At 35.9% G+C, this 22,588-nt stretch overlaps 1 protein-coding gene across 2 annotated transcripts in view; it reads right to left on the reverse strand.

Annotated features, from left to right (window-relative positions):
* The window catches only part of LOC134225685 (elongation of very long chain fatty acids protein 7), a 226,774-nt gene that overhangs the window by 159,147 nt on the left and 45,039 nt on the right, over positions 1-22,588 (reverse strand). Inside the window, exon 2 of one of the 2 annotated variants that reach the window (XM_062705961.1) lies at positions 3,880-3,945. The exons of the other annotated variant lie outside the window; for it this stretch is intronic. Coding sequence (XP_062561945.1) covers positions 3,880-3,924 — 45 coding nt within the window. The 5' untranslated portion in view covers positions 3,925-3,945. The remainder of the gene's footprint in view (positions 1-3,879; positions 3,946-22,588) is intronic. 2 annotated transcript variants of the gene reach the window in all.

Below are 22,588 nucleotides of genomic sequence, written 5' to 3' on the forward strand. Positions count from 1 at the left end.
GAGGCGCGGAAGCCAACTTTCAATTATGTAACTCGGAAATCTCTTTTCAAAGGGCTTGGAATTTTTCTTTCAAGAGGCTAAGAAGCCTACTTTAAACAGGCTCAGAGGCGTCCTTTCAAGATGTTCAGAAGCCTCCTTTTAAGTAACTGAAAAGCCGCCTTAAAAGGGGCTCGGAACTCTACCTTCAAGAGGTTCAGAAACCTCCCTTCAAGGTATATATAATTATAGGTATTTATAACAAATAAAAATAAATCATAAAGTGTGTGCGAAACTATCACGTTTATGTTAAATAATAAAAGTCTTGAATCATAAGATGTTTGAAGTTTTACTTAAACCATTTTCCACAATTTCTGACCGTCCCTTCCGTATGTAAGAATCCCACAGTTCGTCGCTCGGGTTACTTAACCTTTTGCCTACTGCTTATGGAACGAGCGTCCACCTGAAAAATTAGTCAATAGGAGCTGGCACGCTGACCGAGCGAAAGCGTAATCCAAGAGCAGCGCGTGCAGCAGAAACATTCAAATGTATCATCGAATAGATCTTGGGCCGGTGAAACTACCGATCGGTTGTAACTATCGTTTTCTTAAAAGTTTATTTTTATTACCTCTCGCAACAAGGCAGACGCCTTCGGGCAGAGGTCAATCGACTATTGCGCAGCGCCTGTTGCAATCGGACCACTGTGAAGGGGTGTATGCATCCGAGCACTTTTACCTTGTTTGAACTTCTCGTCATGATTGCTTGGGCAAGATTAGGCAAGTGAATTGATAATGGAATCAAAATGACTCGACAAAAGGTGTTAGCAGGTTCAACTCGCGTTCATGTTCAGCGGAGCCAATTAACTTGAGCCGTCTGCAATCAGTTAGGATATCGATCGACGAGTTACAATACAACCCTGTCTGCTGTGCCGGCCAGAGTAGCGTCTTTGTGAGTACAGATGTGTCGCGAAACTGTTACCCTAGGTCATCGTATAATCACCATTGTCATCATCGTCATCAGATCAGCGTCATCGAGGCGAATGTAAGCCAACCGACATCCAATCGACGGCTGCATCCCAATTAAAGGCCGGAGACGTGGCCGGCCAAGTTTGCAGTCATCATCCGTGCACTGTAACTGGTTCTTCTCGTTCTCCTCTTCCTCGAAATCGGTGGAACTGCCGGCGAAGGTCACCAGCACTACTAAAAGTAGGAAAGTTGCGCAACGGCGTGTGACTGTGTCTGCTTTGGCCACAAACCGGCCATAGGAAACGAGGGCTACCCTTGTATATCAACAATCACAGTAAGCCATGCTATGCGGATGACGGATAGATGCAGTGTGGTGTGAGTCAGCCTAGTTTGCAAAGGGTCCTGTCCTGTGCTGGAAGAGCAGTTTACCTACATGCAAAATAATGATAAGCAATAATGTTGGCCTACATCAGCGCGGGCGAACATAAACTGCATGCAGTTTGATATTGATTGTACATAATTAAATTCTCAAGAATCGAATAATTACATGCAATCAATAGGGTAATGAGAGGGTAGCACCTTCTGTTGGAGAACATCTTAGCAGACTTATTAGGGTCACTGGATGAAGAGCAGTTGAATGAGTGAGATATGGCAAACCTATGCCGCTTTTTTGTACTTCAACTATTCTGAAGTGGCCATCATTATAAGAGATCTTCAAACAACATAAGTGTAGTTTTACATCAATAGCATCTGTAGTTGGTCCATTAGCGTAACTGCCCCCTCTAACTACTTTACATCTTTATTTTGAGCAATGACATGCTAAATAAATTCAGAAAAATTTGCAAAAATTGTGAGGTCTCATACAATTGCGAATCCCTCAATTTTGCATATGCGCAGTTACTACAGTTATACAAATTTTGGTTGATTCTTATAAAGGACTGCAAGATAGTCTAACAAATGGGTAAAGTAACAATGAAAAAGACTCTTTGAAGGCCCTCCCTGTCAATTTGTTTCGATGGTCTATGAGTTCATCGAAAACATATTGGTTTTGAAAATTGCTCTAAAAGTCGCGTGAAGACAATTTAGTAGTTGGCGAAAGAGAGCTCTCTCAAAGAGTATTTTTTTATCATTGTTAAACTTTTTGAAAAAAGAAAATCAAGCTTAAAAAATTTAAGAAAAAATTAATATCAAATAGCATTAGTCTCAATCTTTTGCATTGCTCTCTAAAACGTATGCAAATGTAGCTGCTATATTATTATGAAGTTTATCAAGCAAATATTTGCCCTCGGGCAGACGTGCGTCCGACCGGTTCTCGAAATTGAAGATTCGTCATCCTTTTCCGGTATGTCTTAATCACATTGCGCTCTCAATATTCTTCTGATGAGCGATGACCGAAAGATAGCAAACAGATGCCAAAAACTGTTTAGCGACCTGGGGATTCGAGCCAAATACGTCCGCTGACCTTAAAAAGATATTACGGGGGGATGCCCGATAATTGCATGTGCTCTAAATTGGCAGTTTCAGTCTCATTCCCCCATAATTTGTCAACGATGGCGGTATAGAAAACCTAACTATTTTCTCATGCTTGGGTCAATTCTCTCACTACCACTTCCATTATGCAATAAATGGATTGGATAGTGCCCACTGCCAGCTACAATGCAATGCCAACCACAAAAATAGAGATTGGATTGTTTACCCATACTTGATGGATACCGAGAATCACATACCAAAAAAATAAATGAAAGGCAACCTTGTGGAGTGCCGCATTTCTGATAGCTATTTGACTCGATAATGTGTCTCTCTGGATTTAATGGCGAATGGACATGCGAGGTTGTTATCTGATGGGAGATGAATGAATATAAAGAATATTTCGAAGGTGATGATACGCTGCCAAAGAAGTCGCGTGGGACCCGTTCTGGTCTTCAATAAATATTCATACTACGACAACCATTTGATTTTCATCGCACTCACGTGCCGCCAAACGGGCACATGGCTCTGATTACCATTTTCGGGTACGAAAAAATGCCAAAATCTATAAGTATTCGTCAGATTCGAAATTTGTATTTTTTAAGTAGATTGAAAACAAATTGCCAATGGGAATAATGTCTCCTAACAGAAAGTTAAATAGTAGCAACTCTTCGGGCAAATAAAGATTTGATTTAAATAATCAAAATCTGCATTTTTTCAAAACAAATCCCCTTCCCAAATTCAAGAAGTAGAATTGCCACATAAAAATAAAATTTATCATAACAGGCAAACCAGTATTGACCATAATTTTCGTCACATTGTTAAGCAAAATAGACGGAGATATTTTACTCAAACAAACCAGTTTGATAATTATCCCATTTTGCCTGCACGTTTCAATGTCATGGTATCTCTTGGCGGTGATGCAGTTTGGTTCGTCCTACAGAAACAGGTTTGTTTGCACAGATTTTGATGTTGACATGTACGCATTCAGTATAGGAGCGCGAACGCATTCCGACAATTAAATATCGGATCACTATCAAAATATTGGTTTACGGCTCAGGATCAATTGAATTGTAACTCTATTATCTGAGTTTCGATCAATCGATTGTTGGTATGGGCATCTTTGCTTACTTCCTATCAAAATCGCCGTTTGGTTCAATTTTATGGAACAGTGTCATTTTGTCCAATCTCCACGATTAAAAATCACGTTATTTTCAAAGAAAGTTCGTTGCTTATCTTATTAAATTTAAATCTATGCAGGGACTATCCAATTAAGTTAAATCTAACTACATGTTAACAAGTCAAACAATCCACTTTATGCTCAACATTTTGACAGTGATTATTTGATGTACTATGACGCAGGGGATTATTCAGACCTTCAGGATGCGAGATATTTGTGTCTTTGATCTTAGGTTTGTATTTTTGATTACCTACATACAACAACAACAACAAAATGCGAGGGTATATGTACCTTATTTGACAGAATATCAGTTGAGCTGTTCCACATGTTGCTCATTTGTGCCACGCTGAAGTTTACCTGGAAAACAAAAGAAGAAATAAAGATAAAAGTTAGATTTACATTTTTGTATGTTTGTCTTTTGCATACAGTTAAATATTGAAAAGCTTTGCATATACTACAAATAGAACAACGAAAAGAAAGCCATGTATTAACTCCGAAAAGGCATTATTGAGGCTGATTCGCAAGAGTCACAAGTACCCCAGAGTATGGGCTCCTCCGGACAGACTGAAAAACCATACTTCCAACACACATATTATAAACAAGTTTCTTTTACTCATATACGACCAAATTTAGTCATATATAAGTTACTGCATCCAAATTTGTCTGAATTGTGCTGCTAGGGTGGGTCACCCTACATCTTTGCCTGCAAACCTTGGTCCTACCCATCTTATCTATTAATGTTCTTTCTTCTACCTTCTTCCTTCTTTTTCTTCTATCTTGCTTCTCCTTTCTTCCTCTTTATTTATTCTCCATTCTTCCTCCTTCTTTCATAATTTCTTCCTGTACTCTTCCTTCTTCTTTTTTGTTCCTCATTCTTCCCTCTTTCTTCTTTTATCTTCCTTCAACCTTTCTTCTTCCATCGTCTTTTTTTCTTTTTATTGCTTCCTTCTTTTTTCTTATTTCTGTCAGTTTCGAATTATTCTTCCTTGTTCCGTTTTCATTCTTCTTTTTCCTCTCTTCCTCCTTCTTTCTCTTCCTCTTCTCAATTTTGTTTTTCTTCTCTTCCTTATAAATCTTCGTTATTTCCTTCCTCCTTCCATTTACCTTCTTCTGTCTTTATTCTTCTTTCTTTCTTCTTCCTTCTTTCTTATTTCATCTTCCTTTTCTTCCCTCCTTTTCGTCCATCTTTCTTTTCCTTTCTTCCTTCTTATCCCTTTTTTATTCCTTTTATTTATTCCATCGTCCTACTTCATGCTTCCTTCCCCCTTCTTCCTTCTTATATCTCTTAGCTTAAGTCTTATGTCTTGTATCTCACCCCTCACTTCACACTTCTCAACATTTCGCTTCTCCCTTCCCAATTATCATCTCTCACCTCTAACATGTTGCTTCTGTTTTTCTCATTACCCACTTACTACTTCTCACTTCTCACTAATTACATCTCTCTTCTAACTACTCGCTTCTCACTTTTCATATCCCACTTTTCACTGCTTGCTTCCTACCTTGGACATCTCATTATTCACTTTTTACCACCAGCATCTCCCTATACTTCACTTAAAAAGGAAACGAAGTTCAACTATTCGGCCAAACGGCATTCAGCTTAATGACCCTCAACCGTCAAAATGCATGACAGCTTTGACGCTTTATGCATGTCATGAAACAATGTGCCGCATTACACGCTAAAAAGCGTTCGCGCTGTCGATCACGGTGCAGTTTGAGTCACGATTTCGGGAACAACAGTCATGTTTTCGGGAACGTTCTGGTAAACGTGACTGAATTCGGGAACGGCTTTTGTTGCGAGTACAGACTCATTCTTTGTCATGTTTACGAATCATAATTGCAATGTTCGATGACGACAGGTAGGGCACCTAGGTGGGTCTGGAGATTTCGGTTGGACTATAGCGTCTGGATCACCTGCGCCTTGATTGGGTCGTCAGTCTTTAGTTCTTCACGATCGGTCACTACTCGGTATAGTCCCAGACTTGAAATCATAATATTTTCAAAACTTCGAGATTTCAAAACCTCAAATCTGAAAATCGAATCAAATCAAATTGTAAAATCTTTTAAGATTTTAATCATCAAATCTCGCTTAACTTTTCAAAAGGACCTAAGTAACATTTTTTTCATGAATTATTTTGAATACTGCAATCAATAGCTTTCATGTTGTTCTGTTGATTGCGCTATTCAAATTAATTCATGAAAAAAATGTTACTTAGGTCCTTTTGAAAAGTTAAACGAGAAATCTCCAAATACTAATTCTGATATTGAAATCTTCAACTCTTCAATTCTTCATCTCATCAAATCTTCATCTCTTCAAATCTTCAAACTTTCGAAACTACAATACTCCAAAACGCCAAATTTAAAGATCCTCAAATCATCAAATCTTCAAATTGGCAAATCTTTGAACATTCAAATATACAAATCATCAAATCTTCAAATCCTTAAATCTTCAAATCATTAGGTCTTTAAATTTTGAAATCCTTGAATCAATAAATATACAAATTATCAAATCTTCAAATCTTCAAATCTTTTGATCTTCCAATCTTTAAATCTTCAAATAAATCATCAAATTTTTGAATATTCAAATCATTAAATTATTTTATTATCAAATCTTCAAATCTTTAAATATTCAAATCTTTTAATTATGCAAACTTTAAAATCTTCAAATCCCTAAATCTTCAAATACTCACATCACCGAATCTTCAAATAAACAAATCTTCAAACTTTCAAATCTCCAAATCTGCAACTCTTCAAAATATTAAATCTTCAAATTGCCAAATCATCAAATTTTCAAATCATCGAATCTTCAAATTTTCAAATCCTCAAATCCTTTAAATCTTCAAATCTTCAAATAATCAAATCTATAAATTTTCAGATATTCAAATCATTAAATCTTCAAATAAATCATCAAACCTTTAAGATTTGTGAATATTTAAATCATTAAACCTTTCAATCTTCAAATCTTCAAATCCCAAAATCTTCAAATTTTCACATATACAAACCTTTAAAATCTTCAAATCTTCAAATCCTTAAATCTCTAAATACTCAAATCATTAAATGCACAAATCTTCAAATACTCACATCCTGAAATAGCCAAATTTTTAAATCATCAAATATTCAAATCTTCAAATCTTCAAATCTTCAAATCATTACATCTGCAAATCTTCAAGTATACAAACACCCAAATCTTTTAATCTTCAAATACCGTCTGACTCCAATTCTGAGCACGACTCATATTCCAAACACTCGCTTTTGAATGGCCAAATTGTTTGCAATCTCGATCCTTAAGTAGTACAAAACACAGATGAAAGTTTGAGTTCAAGGGCGTTTAATTTAAATTTAGTTAAAGTTAAATCTTTAAGTTTTCAGATCTTCAAATCTTTAAATCTTTAAATAAATCATCAAATCGACAAATTGGTGAATATACAAATCATTAAATCTTTTTATCTTCAAATCTTCAAATCCTTAAATCTTCAAATGTTCAAATCGTCAAATCATCAAATTTTCAAACCTTAAATCTTCAAATCTTCAAATCTTCGAATCTTCAAATCATCAAATCATCAAATCCTCAAATTTTCAGAACTTTAAATCTATAAACAGATCATCAAATCTTCAAATTTGTAAATATTCTCAAATCCTTAAATCTTCAAATCTTCAAATCCTTAAATCTTCAAATACTCATATCTTCAAATACTCACATCTTCGAATCTTCAAATATACAAATCTTCAAAATATCAAATCTTCAAATTTTCAAATCACCAAATCTTCAAATATACAAATCTTCAAAATATCAAATCTTCAAATTTTCAAATCACCAAATCTTCAAATATACAAAACTTCAAATCTTTGAATCGCTAAGTCTACAAATCTTCAAATTTCCAAATATTCAAATCATCAAATTTTTAAATCATCAAATCTCTAATTTTTTTTAATTTTCAAAATTATAAGTTTTAAAATTTTAAATTTTCAAAGTTTTAAATTTTCAGGTTTTTAAATTTTTAAATACTCAATCTCCCAAATCCTCCAATCTCAAAATCTACAAATCATCAAATCTTTAAATATTCAGATCTTCAAAATCTTTAAATAAATCATCAAATTGGTGGATATACAAATCATTAAATCTTTTAATCTTCAAATCTTCTAATCCCTAAATCATCAAATCTTCAAATCCTTAAATCTTCAAATCTTTGAATCTCTAAATCTCCAAATCTTCAAATTTTCAAATCTTCGAATCGTCAAAACATCACATCTTTGAATTTTCAGATCTTCAAATCTTTAAATCTTCAAATAAATCATTAAATCTTCAAATCTGTGAATAATAAAACCACTGAATTTCCAAATCTTAAAATCTTCAAATCATTAAAGCTTCAAATACTCACATCTTCGAATCTTCAAATATACAAATCTTAAAATCTTTGAATCTCTAAGTTATCAAATCTTCTAAAATTCAGATATTTGAATCATCAAATCATAAAATTTTCAATTCTTCATATTTTCAAATTATTCAATTTTTAAATTTTTTAATTCAAATTATCAAATGTCCAAATTTTCAAATTTTCGAATTTTCAAATTTTTAATATTTCAAATATTTAAATTTTCAAATTTTCAAATTTTCAAATTTTCAAATATTAAAATCCTTAAATCTTCAAATCTTCGAATCATCAAATCATCAAATTTACAAATCATGATATCTTCAAATTTTCAGATCTTTAAATCTTTAAATCTTCAAATACTGAAATCTTCAAATATTCACATTTTGAAATAGTCAAATCTTTAAATCATCTAATATTCAAATCTTCAAATCTACGAACCTTCAAATCTTCAAATCTCCAATTCTTGAAATCTTAAGATCTTCACATCTTCAAATGTTCAAATCTTCAAATCATCAAATCATCAAATTTTCTAATCATCAAATCTTCAAATCTTCAAATCATAAAATAATCAAATCTTTAAATTTTCAGGTCTTCATCAAACCATCAAATCTTTAAATTTCTGCATATTCAAATTATTCAGATCTTCAAAGCCTTTAAATCTTTAAATAAATCACTAAATCTTTAAACTTGTGAATATTCAAATCATTTAATCTTTTAATATTCAAATCTTCAAATATTCAAATCACCAAATCATCAAATTTTCAAATCATCATATCTTCTAATTTACAAATTTTCAAATCCTTAAATCATCAAATCTTTAAATTTTAACATCTTAAAAATAAATCATCAAATCTTCAAATTTGTGGATATTCAAATAATTGAATCTCCAAATTTTCAAATCCTTAAATCTCCAAATTTTCAAATACATAAATTTTCAAATGCTTACATCTTTAAATAGCCAAATCTTCAAATCATCAAATATTCAAATCTTCACATTTTAGAACCTTCAAATCTTCAAAATATCAAATTTTTCAAATTTCCAAATCTTCTCATCTGCAAATCTTCAAGTATACAAACCTTCAAATCTTCAAATACTGTTTTGATTCCAATTAAAACATCTCCAAATCTCCAAATATTCTAATATTCAAATCTTCAAATTGGTAGTCATATGGCTACTGCTTCTGCCTCATACGCAGGAGGTCGTGGGTTCAATCCCAGGTCCGTTCCATTCTCCTACTTTGTATCTTTCTCTATATTTCTCATGTTGTAGCAATCGCTAGAACTGGAAATGGACTTCCATACCATTTCCATCTCAATTCCTATACCTTCAACTTGAATATTCTAACAGTAATCTGCTAGAATGAATCGCCTGCTTTGAGCGTACTTACAGCGGCACAGAAGGAGTTAACTTTCTGAAATCAGTATGGCGAAAGGCATCTACGGTTCGATTACTCGAAATTAACCACCTTAATCGAAAAAATATTTGGTAGGCGTAGTAGCGGACACCATCCTTCATAACCGGTACCAAATAGTTTTTCATGAATAGTTCCTAGTCTTGAGAAAACCCGCGTTAGATGTCTTTCGCCGTACAAATTTCTGGCGGTTAACTCATGCTGGCTATTTTGAGCATATACTATAGCGCCGGGATGTGATAGCGGCGAGTAGAAAATCAGCCACTGCCAATAATTCATTGGAAATGAACTATAAAAGCGCGTTTCCAAACATCCAATTAGAAATTCCATCAGTTACTTTCTCCTATCTATCACATTGGCAGCTCGTTAACCAAGACGGACCTCTGCCTCTCGAACCTAACCAAAAAAAAAAAACCATTTCCTCCCCCTGACTTGCATTCTGACGTGGCAGGCGCCAGTATGACCTAACAAATGAGATCACCAGTACTTCTACATTGAAGATGTGAGCTAGTCCCAAGCAAACATCTGTTGGTTCCCTGTGCAAGAACAGCTGATCTGGTCATAATGGAGTAGCAACGACGAGCAGTCAATCAAGCTCAAGCTCAAGCTCTTCAAAATTCATCCTTCAAATATTTAAATATATATAAATCTTCAAATTTTCAAATCTCTAAATCTCCAAATCTTCCAATCATCAAATTGTCAAATCTTCCAATCCTTAGATCTTCAACTCTGTAAACATTCAAATATTCAAATCTGCAAACTTTCAATACTTCAACTCTTTGAATCTTCAAATACTCAAATCTTCAGCCAACTACTCAGATAATGTCTGCCGGCGGATCTATCCTCACCCGCATCCGTGCAGGGCTGTTGCATAACCTGCACCAGTCTTAAAGTCTCTTTGGCGTTCGCCATAGAGATCAGAATCTTTCTCATTCCAGTGGATGGCCGAGGTTTGTCCAGAGATTCCGATTGGAGCATAGTGGCTGGTTAAATGGTGCCCTGAGGATGTGAAACCGATTTTTCAACACATTACGATCTATTCTGTCTAGTCCCCGGCAACGGATCTAGCCTAATCAGACGATAAGCTCCATAGCTTCCAGCTTTAACGCGAACGACATGAAGCTCCCCGGTGGCGGAGACTCCTCAGTAATCGTGTCTTAACGCATTTTTGCTTCAGCGATAATAATCGGCCAGATTGGGTCATATACAATATACATTCTCTGAAGTAATTTTCGAACTCCTTATCGCAAAATCATGAGAAATGATGTGTCGCAAGCCATCTTTTTGGAATGTTCGTAAAAGTTGTCCATCACGACCGGATTCCGGATGCCGTAAAGCCATGCCAATGTGGGCAGATTGGGTCATGTAAATTTTCGGAACTCACTTTTGAACTCCTAATAGCAAAATAATCCGAAATAATGTGTCGGAAGCCATATTTGGATTTTATTTGCAAAAGTGTTTCACCGGGACCGGATTCCGGATGCCGTAAAGCCAATGTGGCCAGATTGGGTCACTTTCGATCTCCATATCACAAAATAATGAGAAATGATGCGACATATTTTTGGATTGTTTTTTGTGAAAGTGGTCCATCGGGACCGCAATCCGGATGCCTTAAAACCTGGCCAATGTGGCCAGATTGGGTCATATTAACTGTCGGACGTCACTTTCGAGCTCCTTATCGCAAAGTAATGAGAAATGATGTGCCGCAAGCAATATTCGGAATTTTCGCCACCGGAACCGGATTCCAGATATCCTAGGACCACGCCAATGTCGCTAAAACCGTTTCGATTCGATTCGTGGATGTCATTTTTCAAATCATGATAGTATAATAATGACATATGATGTGTCGCTACAATAGATCTAATAATTGGTCGCAGTGGCACACCCGAACAGAAAAAAATGATGTGTCGCAAGCCTCATTTGTATTTTAATTTTTAATTTGGCCCATCCGGATATGGTCCCTTATAGCCACTCGGAATATGACCTTTTGTACACTAGGGTAAATATGGTATTTTGGACATGTGTATATATTTTGTGAAGAAGGTTAAGGAGACACATGAATCCTATTTACTAAAAGCAAGCTAAGTAGAAAAATACGCAAAATAGAGCCAAAAATCCAAAATATATTCAGATGTCTAAAATACATCATTTACCCTAAAACCGACTAAAACCGTGTATAAATTTCGAACTAAATTTATTTTAATCAACATCAATGCTTCCAGGATTCATCTTGGGATTTTTTAGATCGTCAACCCTTTTCTCGACAGTCGCCCAGAAGCTACCAGACTTGTGGCATTCCAAAGCACAATCAATTTTTAGCGGTCTTCCAGACGCGCTTTATAATTTTCCAAATTACTAACCATTTCCAGCAGCTTCCAGACGCGCTGTGTGATTTTCCAAACCACAACACATTTTCAAACCATAATCATTTTTCCAGCGGTCTTTCACATACGCTTAGTGATTTTCCAAGCTACAATCCCTCAAATATTTTATTCTTCGCACATTTACCACTAGAAATCAAATCATCTTTTGTAATCAGCGTCAGGATTTAAAAAATAACTTGGAAGGATCACCATAACGTGTGGTCCCAAATGGCCGGAGCGAAATGCGATGACAGCAGCTGTCCGTGGGTGCGTGTGCACGCCATGGAGATCGGACAAGAAGAGGCCGAGTCATGGCTTGCTTCTTACTGATTGACACCCCAACAAACAACGACAAGCTACAAATAAGCATCTAGGTTGAATTATGGTTTATTTGTGATCTTTGTAGCTGAATAAAATGGATGCTGAATAATTTGCTAGACAGATTTCATTTAAGCATTTAATCTAACTAATATTCGACATGGCCTATTTATTTGTTTACTACCTTTATTTGAAGTCGAACTTACGTTTTCGTTTTATCACATTTCAGCACATTGGGGAAGTTTAACAATGTACTGAACTAATGATTTTTAAAGCTCTCTGTTCGACTATGATGTGATGCTCTGAAAGGGTGGTCGAATTGAGTTTGAATAGTAAGTTAATAAGCAGGCATTAGACATCCTTCTTAACCTTTGTCCTTCTTAACCATTGGATTTCACATTTACAGTGAGTCCAAAAAGTATTCGTCTAGCTGTGTGTTTTCTAGAAAATGTTAAAGATAGAATCTAGTAAGCTCAAAAAAATAAAACTATCGATTACATTGTGTAATAAATTAATCAATTCATCTTTATTGTTAAAAATCAAACAGAAAAATAAAACAATAACAAAAACACAGGTAACAAAACATAACAATTCATTAAATACGGGCTCAAAAAGTATTCGTCTAGTCAGGTTTAGCGCGCTTTTGAAACGAAAACAGAAGTTGTAGAATGGAATTCAATATTTCGTTGGATTCCTCTGTGTATCTATGACGGGCTGTAGTTCTTGTGGCATGGAACTGACCAAATTAGCCCAAATGGGGGCGGAATATTCTTCCATTTTTCTTTCAACACTAATTTCAATTCGTTGTTGTTGAAAAAATGACTTTCACGAATTTCACGAAAAGTTTGTCGTCCAGAACCTTCCAATGGAGTTAAATTGGATTCATATCTGGGATCCGAGGAGACGTTTTGAGTTGATTGGGGTATTATAGAGTAGCTACAGCTTAGTACTTTGGGCTGCGTGCTTGAGGTAATTATCACCCCGTAAGATGTATGTTCCCTGTAAGCCCCATTTCCCAGCACTGGCGTTCAAACTTTCTTTCAAAATGCGGATGAACATTTTGTGATACATAATTCCTTCAATAATTTGAAATTTTCCCGCACCGGTTGCGCTCAAGCACCTCAGAGACCATGACGGAGCCCCCACCATGCTTTACTGCTCAAAAGAGATTCTGCTGCTGTATCTCAATATTCATTTTCCGCCATACCATACATCGGCCATTTGATCCAAATATGCTGTACTTGCTTTCGTCAGATAACATGACTTGATTCCGAAAGTCATCCTTCTTCCAGCGATATTTTTAGCTGAAATCGAGCTGTTTTTGATAATGTGATCGCTCACATGAATTTTCTTCCGTGATACTCGCCCATTATACCCATACTTTTCACAGGTATTTCTGTTCGTATTGGTTCATATCTGAGCACTTCTTCTCTCCAACTCACTTGCCTATATGGGTGAACTCGTTTTTAAGGATTTTTTTTAATTTTCCGCACAATAAATCGCTCATCGTTATCAGTTTACCATCGCTGACAACCACTCTGTTATTTGTTTTGATAGATTTTTGTGGCGCTGATGCGACCAATCACCAATTAAATGGTTGAATTCTTGCTACCCTTGACCTACCCACATTTCTTGCAAAGTCATAAGTCAACTTGCACTAATTATGCAGGCGTAGAATATTTTTTTTTAAATTTGGACTCATCTTTTTACTTTTCCCACCCATGGTACTTCTATTTCCCGCGCCAAGTTCAAACAAAACAAAAACATTATTTGATCTGTCATTGAATATTGACAAAAATGTTGCTATACATCACTAGAGTGTGCTAGTGTAACTACATGCGAATAAAACTATTATATTCGTGTTTCACTCGAATATTTTCTGAATAGACGAATACTTTTTGAGCGAGCGAAATTGACGAATTTAAGGTATTCTCTACATACCAGAAAAAGTAATTGAAATTTCTATTTGCTTTTGAATAATAATCATGTGTTGATAAGTTTTCTACCAAATTTAGAAGAAAGTTTTTTTATTTCACTTCTATCACGCCCAAGTTTTACATTTTACTAAAGAATATGCAGCTAGACGAATACTTTTTGGACCCACTGTATCTGTTCTATCGCACAGTGGGAAAAAACATGCTTTTTCAGTTTGAGAGAAAATCTGCATTCTAGATCTGGGGAATTTGATTTATAGAAAAATAATGATTTATTTTCAAGACATGCTTTTTATTTTCATGATTTATCAAACTGTCGGAGATTATAACGAACAAAACTGCTGAAGGAATAAATGCGGAACTAAATTTATGCGGAACTATTGTCGGCGTAGCACCAACTTAGAATTCGGAAGTCCGGACTTCCGAACCGAACTTTCTTCCGAAGTTTTATCTGTCAAACTAATTGATGCGTTGTTTAGCGCATCTCTAGGGGAATCTAGCGCACTACTTCCGAAGTATCTGGAGAAAAATCCAACTTCGGAATAAAAAGCGTTATAAATTTAATCCGGATAGACAATAAATTTACTAAAAGCCGGACATAACGCCGTTGAATAACATCGGAAAATTATTGAATCTTTGATGTGTGGAATCCCAATATTATCGCATGGATGTTGATCTTTATTGCGGCGAAATTGGAATAATCTTAGCATTTGACAATCATATCGCAACCGATTATCAAGAGATTCTGAGGAAGGCCGAATATACATTGATTTTATTTTCATGGATTCATAAATAGCATTGGGGACGGATTTTATTTAATCGTTTATCGACATTATTTTTACGTATTTTTCCTAGTGTGCGATGGTTATGACTGGCTGAACAATTGAAATAAAAATCTTGTACAGTTAATAACAAACTGTAGTTTGACAGATCGACTTATTGAATAAGAGTCCAATTATGATTCATATTCAGCAATAAGATTATTTATGTTATGCATTGAGTAAGCCATATCTAACAAATCAAGGATGGCGCGGATGACAACGTTACCGCCGGATGATCAAATGACAGCAGTTCGAGACCCGATTTAGGAAAATTTCAAAATGATTATATGAAAATAGCAATTGCTTCAAAGTACATTCATTGGAGATCTTACTGATGTTACCTTCTATGCGTTATTATTTTCGAAGAATTCACATGTAGCTGAATTAAGGCTTAGTAAAATGCTTATTAAAGATTTAACGAATCAGTTAATAAAGTTGTTTTTCAAAATGGGATGTTGTAGTTGTATAACTTCGCCAAAATTGTGTGAACAAAGCTTGAACAGAAGTTGTGATAAGAAATAGTACAGACATAATTCAACACAGCGCTGAATTAAATCATCACACTGATGTTAGTTCAACTAGTAAATGTTTGTTGGGACGTTGTTTCGTCTACAAGGTGTTATTCCAAGATCACGCTAATGGTAACTAACTTACTCAAACCTCACAGTAAGCTCAGAAGAAACGTTCTGCTATAGCGGAGTTCTAGCAAATGGACGTTGCTTTCGTTGGTTTTAGCCCCTACGACGCCGACGGACAGAAATGCCTGCCGTGTCCATATACAGTTTTTAAGTTAATGTTTACCCCTCTCGTTAGACGGATACCGGATAACTAGCTAAAATAGTTTGGAATTAACATGAATTTAATTAACTATGGGGCTTTGCGAATATATTTTGTCTTCTATATTTCACAATTAGCGTTGAAATACACAATACCAACAGGAATGGATTGTTAAAAAGGTAGCTTCTAAGAAAAATTTGTATAACTGTCGTACAAACTTATGCTTAGATAGACATCTTTGTTTACACCATGCTTTCAAACATGTTTCGCAAGGGTCTGATTCAAAATGAGTCGAACATTTAGATAACAATTGAAGAAGAACGAATAAAAGTTTGCCTTCACTGATCAATGGCAAAGGAAATTACCTTCCACCAGCTCGATTCGGTCATTGCTTCATTGCTGTATTAGCTTCAAAACGTTTGCTTTAAGCCTAATTCATTTCAGCGTTTGTCAACAATCTGAAGACAAAAACAAAATGCAAATAAAGTTGCATTTAGTTCAAGAGCAAGCGCTAACACACTGTGAAGATCGTTCCAAAGAGAAAAAAAAGATCGATCGTTTTCCGATTCGAAGGATGCCCAATTGGGTTTGACATGGTAGGCAGGCATGTCCGCGCTCTACCGGTTTGCCCATTGCAAACAGACCACAGCAGCGCAGATTATTAAGGTGGTAAACATTTGACTCTGTTAGGTATTGCTCTATATGGACGGGGTTTCCTTGACCTTCAAAATGTTCAAAATTTTCCCCGGCGTGATCGTTTTGAACGGTGGATGGAACAGCATAAACGCTTTTTTTTTTCTTTAGCGGTGGGAACAGGTGGTTTTCGATTACTGATTCATAGAGCATGTAATTAAGCGTGTCTAGTGACTCGTCAAGGTCATTTTTTTCGTGCTAAGTTAATCATTACGAATACTACCCCATGGTGTTATTTCGTTTTAATTATTTTTTTTTGTATTACGAGGTAAATATGGAAAAAGAATTGGAACATAGCAAATAGAAGTCCATTTGTTAAAATATGACAGAACATGAGACAAGAAACAACCTAACTTTACAAAATCAGTTACATGAAATACGATTTTCATTTCATTTAATGTACAGCACAACATATTGTTGAATGCATTTGCACTAGCCATACTGCTCTAGAATAAGCACCAAAACAATCATATTTTGAAGTTCCTTATAGTTTATGTTGTATTGGCGACACCAAGGCTACGCCATAGCCCGACTAGTTTCAACTTCTTCCAGTTTTTTTTTTTTCATTGTTTCACACACGGATGCGCCGAGAACGCGATCGAAGATCAGATCAGATCACCTCCTTTGCGCTTAGCAACACCGAGATGTAGGCTGCACGTTCCCCATTGAAACCATACAACAGGTTTATGTTTGCATTTCTTTTTGGCTCTTGCGATAATTAACACCCAACAAACTATATGATTAGGTTCCTAGCAAAGAAGCTCCAGTTTGTCTCCGGAAATGTTGATCCACTCATTGTGCGTTATGTCATGATAGATCAATCAACTGGTCTACGCAATCAAAAGCCTGAACGAGGCAAGCGACGAGTTCAATGGAAAGCATATGAATGGAATAATTTTGAGTTGATGTAGAACTTGTTTTTTTTCTAATTTCATCGATTTTTTTCTTAAATTTTTTGGAAGTTTCCCGTGATATTTTCGGGGGTTTCGAAAGGAATTATTTTGACTTTCAAAAGTAAATTATTTTGATTTTTCGGATACTTTCTTAAATTAACACTATTTCCACGAAAAAAATCTTTAAAATTTTGTAAGCAGTTTGATTATAAAATTTAAATTTCTACTGACCCATAGAATGCATAAAATTGTAATGTTGTCTGTTGTTGTAATAATGCGGAATGAATACTGTAGACTAGTGACCGACGTAATAAATTAGAGATCAACGTGATAGGTTTTGAACAGCAACGCACCCTTTCACATTGGTCGGTGGCGTGATGCCAAAAACTGTCAATGGCGCGCACTGGCAGCGCCAGAGCTCTGATAATGGTGGTCCGCAGCATTTTTGGCATAGATGATTCATTTATAATTTGGCGTCTGTAGTAAGAATTATAATTGGAGGCGTTAATCAGTCAAGGGATAAATCAATTAACAAAACTGTCAAGCAGTTACAAATAATACGGAACTTTTATTGCATTTTATCGTCCATAAAAGGGAATGGAATTCTTTATATTATTCAAAAGGTCATTTGATTTTTTTTGGAATATTTTTCCAAACACTTTCAGTTTATTCCAGGTATTCCTTTGGAGACCATCGGAAAATCCATTCCCTCGGAAATTTCTCTAGTAATTCCTCCGGAATTTCCAGCAAAAATTCTTTCCACAAATCTAGGACATAGTTTCAGGAATTTCCTTGGGAATTTCCGCACGAATTCCTAACTCAATTTGTGAAGGAACTCCTGAAGGCATTTCCGACATTCTTAAATTTCTTCAAGTATTTATTTGGATATTCTCCAAATCTTTTTTTCCGGAATTTACTCGAGGATTTTCTCCAGAAAATTGTCTGGAATTTTCTCTTTGGAGATATTTCCTTTGAAAATTAAAAAAAAGCAATTCCCAGAAAATTTTGAAAATTTCTTGGGAAATTCATTTAAAAATTCTTTTACGATTTTTTTTTCAGAAATTCTTTTAGAAATTCCTTTGTAATTCCTTTATTTTTGTTCGGAAGTACCTAAGGAAGACTTTTGTATATTCCTCAGGAATATCTACAGAAACTGTTTATAGGATATCTTCAGATTTTTAAGGGATTTCTTCGGAAATATCTTTAGGAAATTGTTCGGAAATTTCTTCGGGATATGTTGGAAAACCTTCAGAAATTGTTTTGAGAACTTTTCCCGGAATAATCTGAATTTTTTTTAGAAACTTCGTTAAGGAAATTCTTCTGGTAAAACCTTATGGATCATATGGATTTTTTTTCTAAAATTTCTGCAGGAACTATTACGAAAATTTTGTTGGAAGAACTTTTTCGTGAATTTATCAAAGCATGAAATAGAAAATACTAAAAGAATTTTCTAAAGGAAACTAAAGGAATTTTCAGATAAATTTTACAAAATAACTCTGAAAGTAATTTCCGAATGAATCCTAAATTAGTGATTTAAAATAAACATCCTCAAGGAATATCCAAAGGTCTCAAGGAAATTTTTAATAAATTTCCGGAGGAATATCCGACGGAATCGCTTAAAAAAGTATCGTAAGAATTCCTAGATGAAGTTGTAAGAACTCCAAGAATTTCTTCGTAGAGTTTCTTAAGGGATTTCATAAGGAATGCTGGAAGAATTTCTCTGTGAAATTCCGGAAATAATTGCAGAAGCCATCTCTCTAAAAAGAGAATTTCGGAAGGATTTCCAGAAACAATTTCCGTAGCTACTTCCGATGGAATTTCTAAATGAATTTCCAGAGAAATTTCTAAAAAAAATCGTTAAAGAATTTTCGAAGAAATCTCGGAAAGAATTTCCGTAGAAATTCTCAATTCGCAAGTATTCCTTAAGATTTTTTTAAAGGTTTACCTGTCACAATTTTTGAAGTAATATCTGATTACATTTCCAGTAGAATTTCTGGATCTATCTTCAAAGTAATTTCGAGAGAAGTTGTCGAAAGAATCCCTGGAGGAAATCCCGAAGAAATTCTTGGAGGAATACACAGAGAAATTCGAGAATTTCGGAAATTCGTATAGGAGTTCGTTCGGAAAACCAGCGGAATTACGGGAGCCGAGATTTTTCGATAGAATACCTGGAAGAATTTCTGAAAGGATTACTAAAGGAACTCCTAAAGGAAACTCCAGAGAGGTTTCTAAAAGAATTCTTAGACAATTTTTTGAAGGAATTTTTGAAAGAGAGAGAGAGAGAGAGAAGAAGAAATTCCCGATGGAATTCCTGAAGGTATTCCTGAAGGAATTTTTGAAGGTATGCCTGAAACAATTTCTGGGTGACTAACCGAATGAATTCCTGGGGGAGGATTTTACGAATAAACTTTTGAATAAATTGTTATTCAAAAGTTCATTCGGAATATTACCTATATGATTACTGAAGTAATTTCCGAAGCAACTCCTGAAGTAAATGAGCAAAGAATTCTTGAAAATATCCGAAGAAATATGCTATATCGATTGCAATCCAGACATTTTTAGGTTTTTTTTTTGGCAAGTCTTAATTCTAAATTCAAAACAGGGTTTTGTTTCACTACTGTCCGGATTTTGGAAGGAATTCACAGAAAAAAATCTTTCAGGTGTTCCTTAAGGATTTTTTTTAGAAATCCAACAATTTATATGAAAATTCCAATTGATATTTGTTTGGAAATTCCATTGAAAATTCTTTCGAGGATTCTTTAAATTATTCTTGAGGATATTCCTTCAAAACAATTTTTTTCCAAAATCTATTCAGGTAGCTCTTCGTAAATTCCTCCAGAAATACATTTGGAGATTTCTCCATGAATTTCTTCAAAAAATCCTCAAGAATTTTTTTCGGAAATTTCTAACTGTAGTTCATTTGAATATTTTTTAAGAATTTCTTTCATAACAACACCCGAAAGGCCTTTGTACATTTCTCCAAAATTCCTTGAGAAAATAATTCGAAATTCCTTTCAAAATTCCTGCACGAATTATTCCGGAAATTTCGTTGAAAGAATTCTTCTGGAAAATTATTGAGAGAATGAAATACGAAATGCTGATCAACATCTGTACGGTAATTGACAGTAGGTCGCAGCAAGCATTTGTGCGTGGACGGTCGCAGTTTGTTTCTGCTGTCATGTTTTGGCTTTTTCGTTACACCAAGGTGTAACGATAAGGCTATATATGGTCGGGGTTCTGCCAAAACCAGGGGACTGAAGAGAAGGCTAATACGCCTACCCACCATTCATTCAATATGGCGTACAATGTTTTTGTTTCAATTTCGTTTAATGGATGATAACAAAGCTTCGGAAGTATCGACGGGCTATATTTCGACATAAAAAAGCCAAACAAATACAAAAAGCTCGATATACCTCAACTAATTTCAAATTTTCGCCATGAAAACTTAATTGCCGATAATTAGCACTAACTGCGTACGAACCAATCACCCAAAATGGGCAAATGAATTCAGGTATACCACCCAGAAACTGGGTACCAAAAACAGAAGTACCAAAAACGATGTTAGGTAGAGTGCCATTGTACCGCGGATGACAGGCGTTTCACCCTCCTGGCTAAAACACACCAAGTGCCCACCAAAATTCACTTATTTTTCTGCCCAAGCTTTCGTTAGGGGATTTAATTGATCGCAAATCGTATCGAATATACCCCAATCCTATAACTGAGGATATCATACATCAAATATTAGAATGAATTGATATGGAATGATTCCCGTTTTTCTTGTGCGAGCAAAATATTACAAGTCAGTCAAAAAGCCGCTTGGTGCGGTTTGGCTGAACCCCGACCATGTTCACTCCAAAGACGATTTGGTGATAGAAGGATAAAAGGCCCATAGTGTTTTCTCCCAATCGACTTAGCTCGACGAATTGAGATGTCTGTCTGTGTGTGTATGTATCTGCGCAAAATAAAACTCACTCATGTCTTAGGAAGTTATCTTGAACCGATTTGCTTGCAACGACGAGGAATGGTTTTCCATTGTTTCTCATTATAAATTAGCCAGATCGGACGATGGGATCAGAAGTTCACAAGAAGATCACTAAGGAAATCCCACCAAAACTTTTTAATATATCTAATGTACGAGAAAGGCACAATCACCGCTAGGTGGATCTATCAGGGTTTTATTTAAGTTTTTCGGTGCGTCCACTATACTACACATTCTGAAATCTAGCCTCTAGAATGTGTTATTGACAAACTACTAAATGATTGAACGCAGATTAATAAATGATCGAAAACATCCTTGAATTGATAAATAATATCAATATAGTACAATCATCAAACACTTAATCTTCTTTTACGCTTTCAAATGAAACAATTTATTTATTGAAATATGGTTATATATCTGTTTGAACCTTTAAAGCCGACAATATGCATAAGTGCTGGTAATATAAATCATAACAGTGCTCCGCTCAAACTTGGTTGATGTTAGAATCCCTCTGACAACAATAGAACAAAATCTCCCAAAGCCGTATTTTCCTCCACATTTAGGCAGAATATGGGCATTATGGGGGCAGCAGGGACTATGTCCAAGGGCTTGACGATCCCTCCCCAGGCCATCTGCGAGTTGTGGCGCCTGCCTAGGATGTGGTGGGGTTTGACAGTGGGCCCTGTTAAACCTCTATAAAAGCTGCATGTATCCGCAAGTAGGCTCCGCCAAAGCGACCGTGTGCCGCTCAAAGCGCACAAGCCCAAGTCCTGGTATTAGGTGGGACGCTAAACAGCCCTGACACGACGGCCCTCCGACGAGACAGGAGGTTTGCGCAGGCCCAATAAGCCGCCTTTAAAAACAACCATTACGAACGACATAGAAGATAATACGACTCGATACAATCGGCAACGACCTAGGCGACGAATAAAGGATCACGATTGGAAGCTTGGAACATGGAACTGCAAGTCGCTAGGCTTCGCAGGTTGCGATAGGATAATCTACGATGAATTACATCCCCGCAACTTCGATGTCGTAGCGCTGCAGGAAATCTGCTGGACAGGACAGAAAGTGTGGAAAAGCGGGCATCGAGCGGCTACCTTCTACCAAAGCTGTGGCACCACCAACGAGCTGGGAACCGGCTTCATAGTGCTGGGAAAGATGCGCCAACGCGTGATTGGGTGGCAGCCAATCAACGCAAGGATGTGCAAGCTGAGGATAAAAGGCCGTTTCTTCAACTATAGCATCATCAACGTGCACTGCCCACACGAAGGGAGATCCGACGACGAGAAAGAAGCGTTCTATGCGCAGCTGGAGCAGACATACGATGGATGCCCACTGCGGGACGTCAAAATCGTCATCGGTGACATGAACGCTCAGGTAGGAAGGAGGAAATGTATAGACCGGTCATCGGACCGGATAGTCTGCATACCGTATCGA

The sequence above is a fragment of the Armigeres subalbatus genome, chromosome 1 (genome assembly GCF_024139115.2).
Source record: "Armigeres subalbatus isolate Guangzhou_Male chromosome 1, GZ_Asu_2, whole genome shotgun sequence".
Taxonomy (NCBI): Eukaryota; Metazoa; Arthropoda; class Insecta; order Diptera; family Culicidae; genus Armigeres; species Armigeres subalbatus.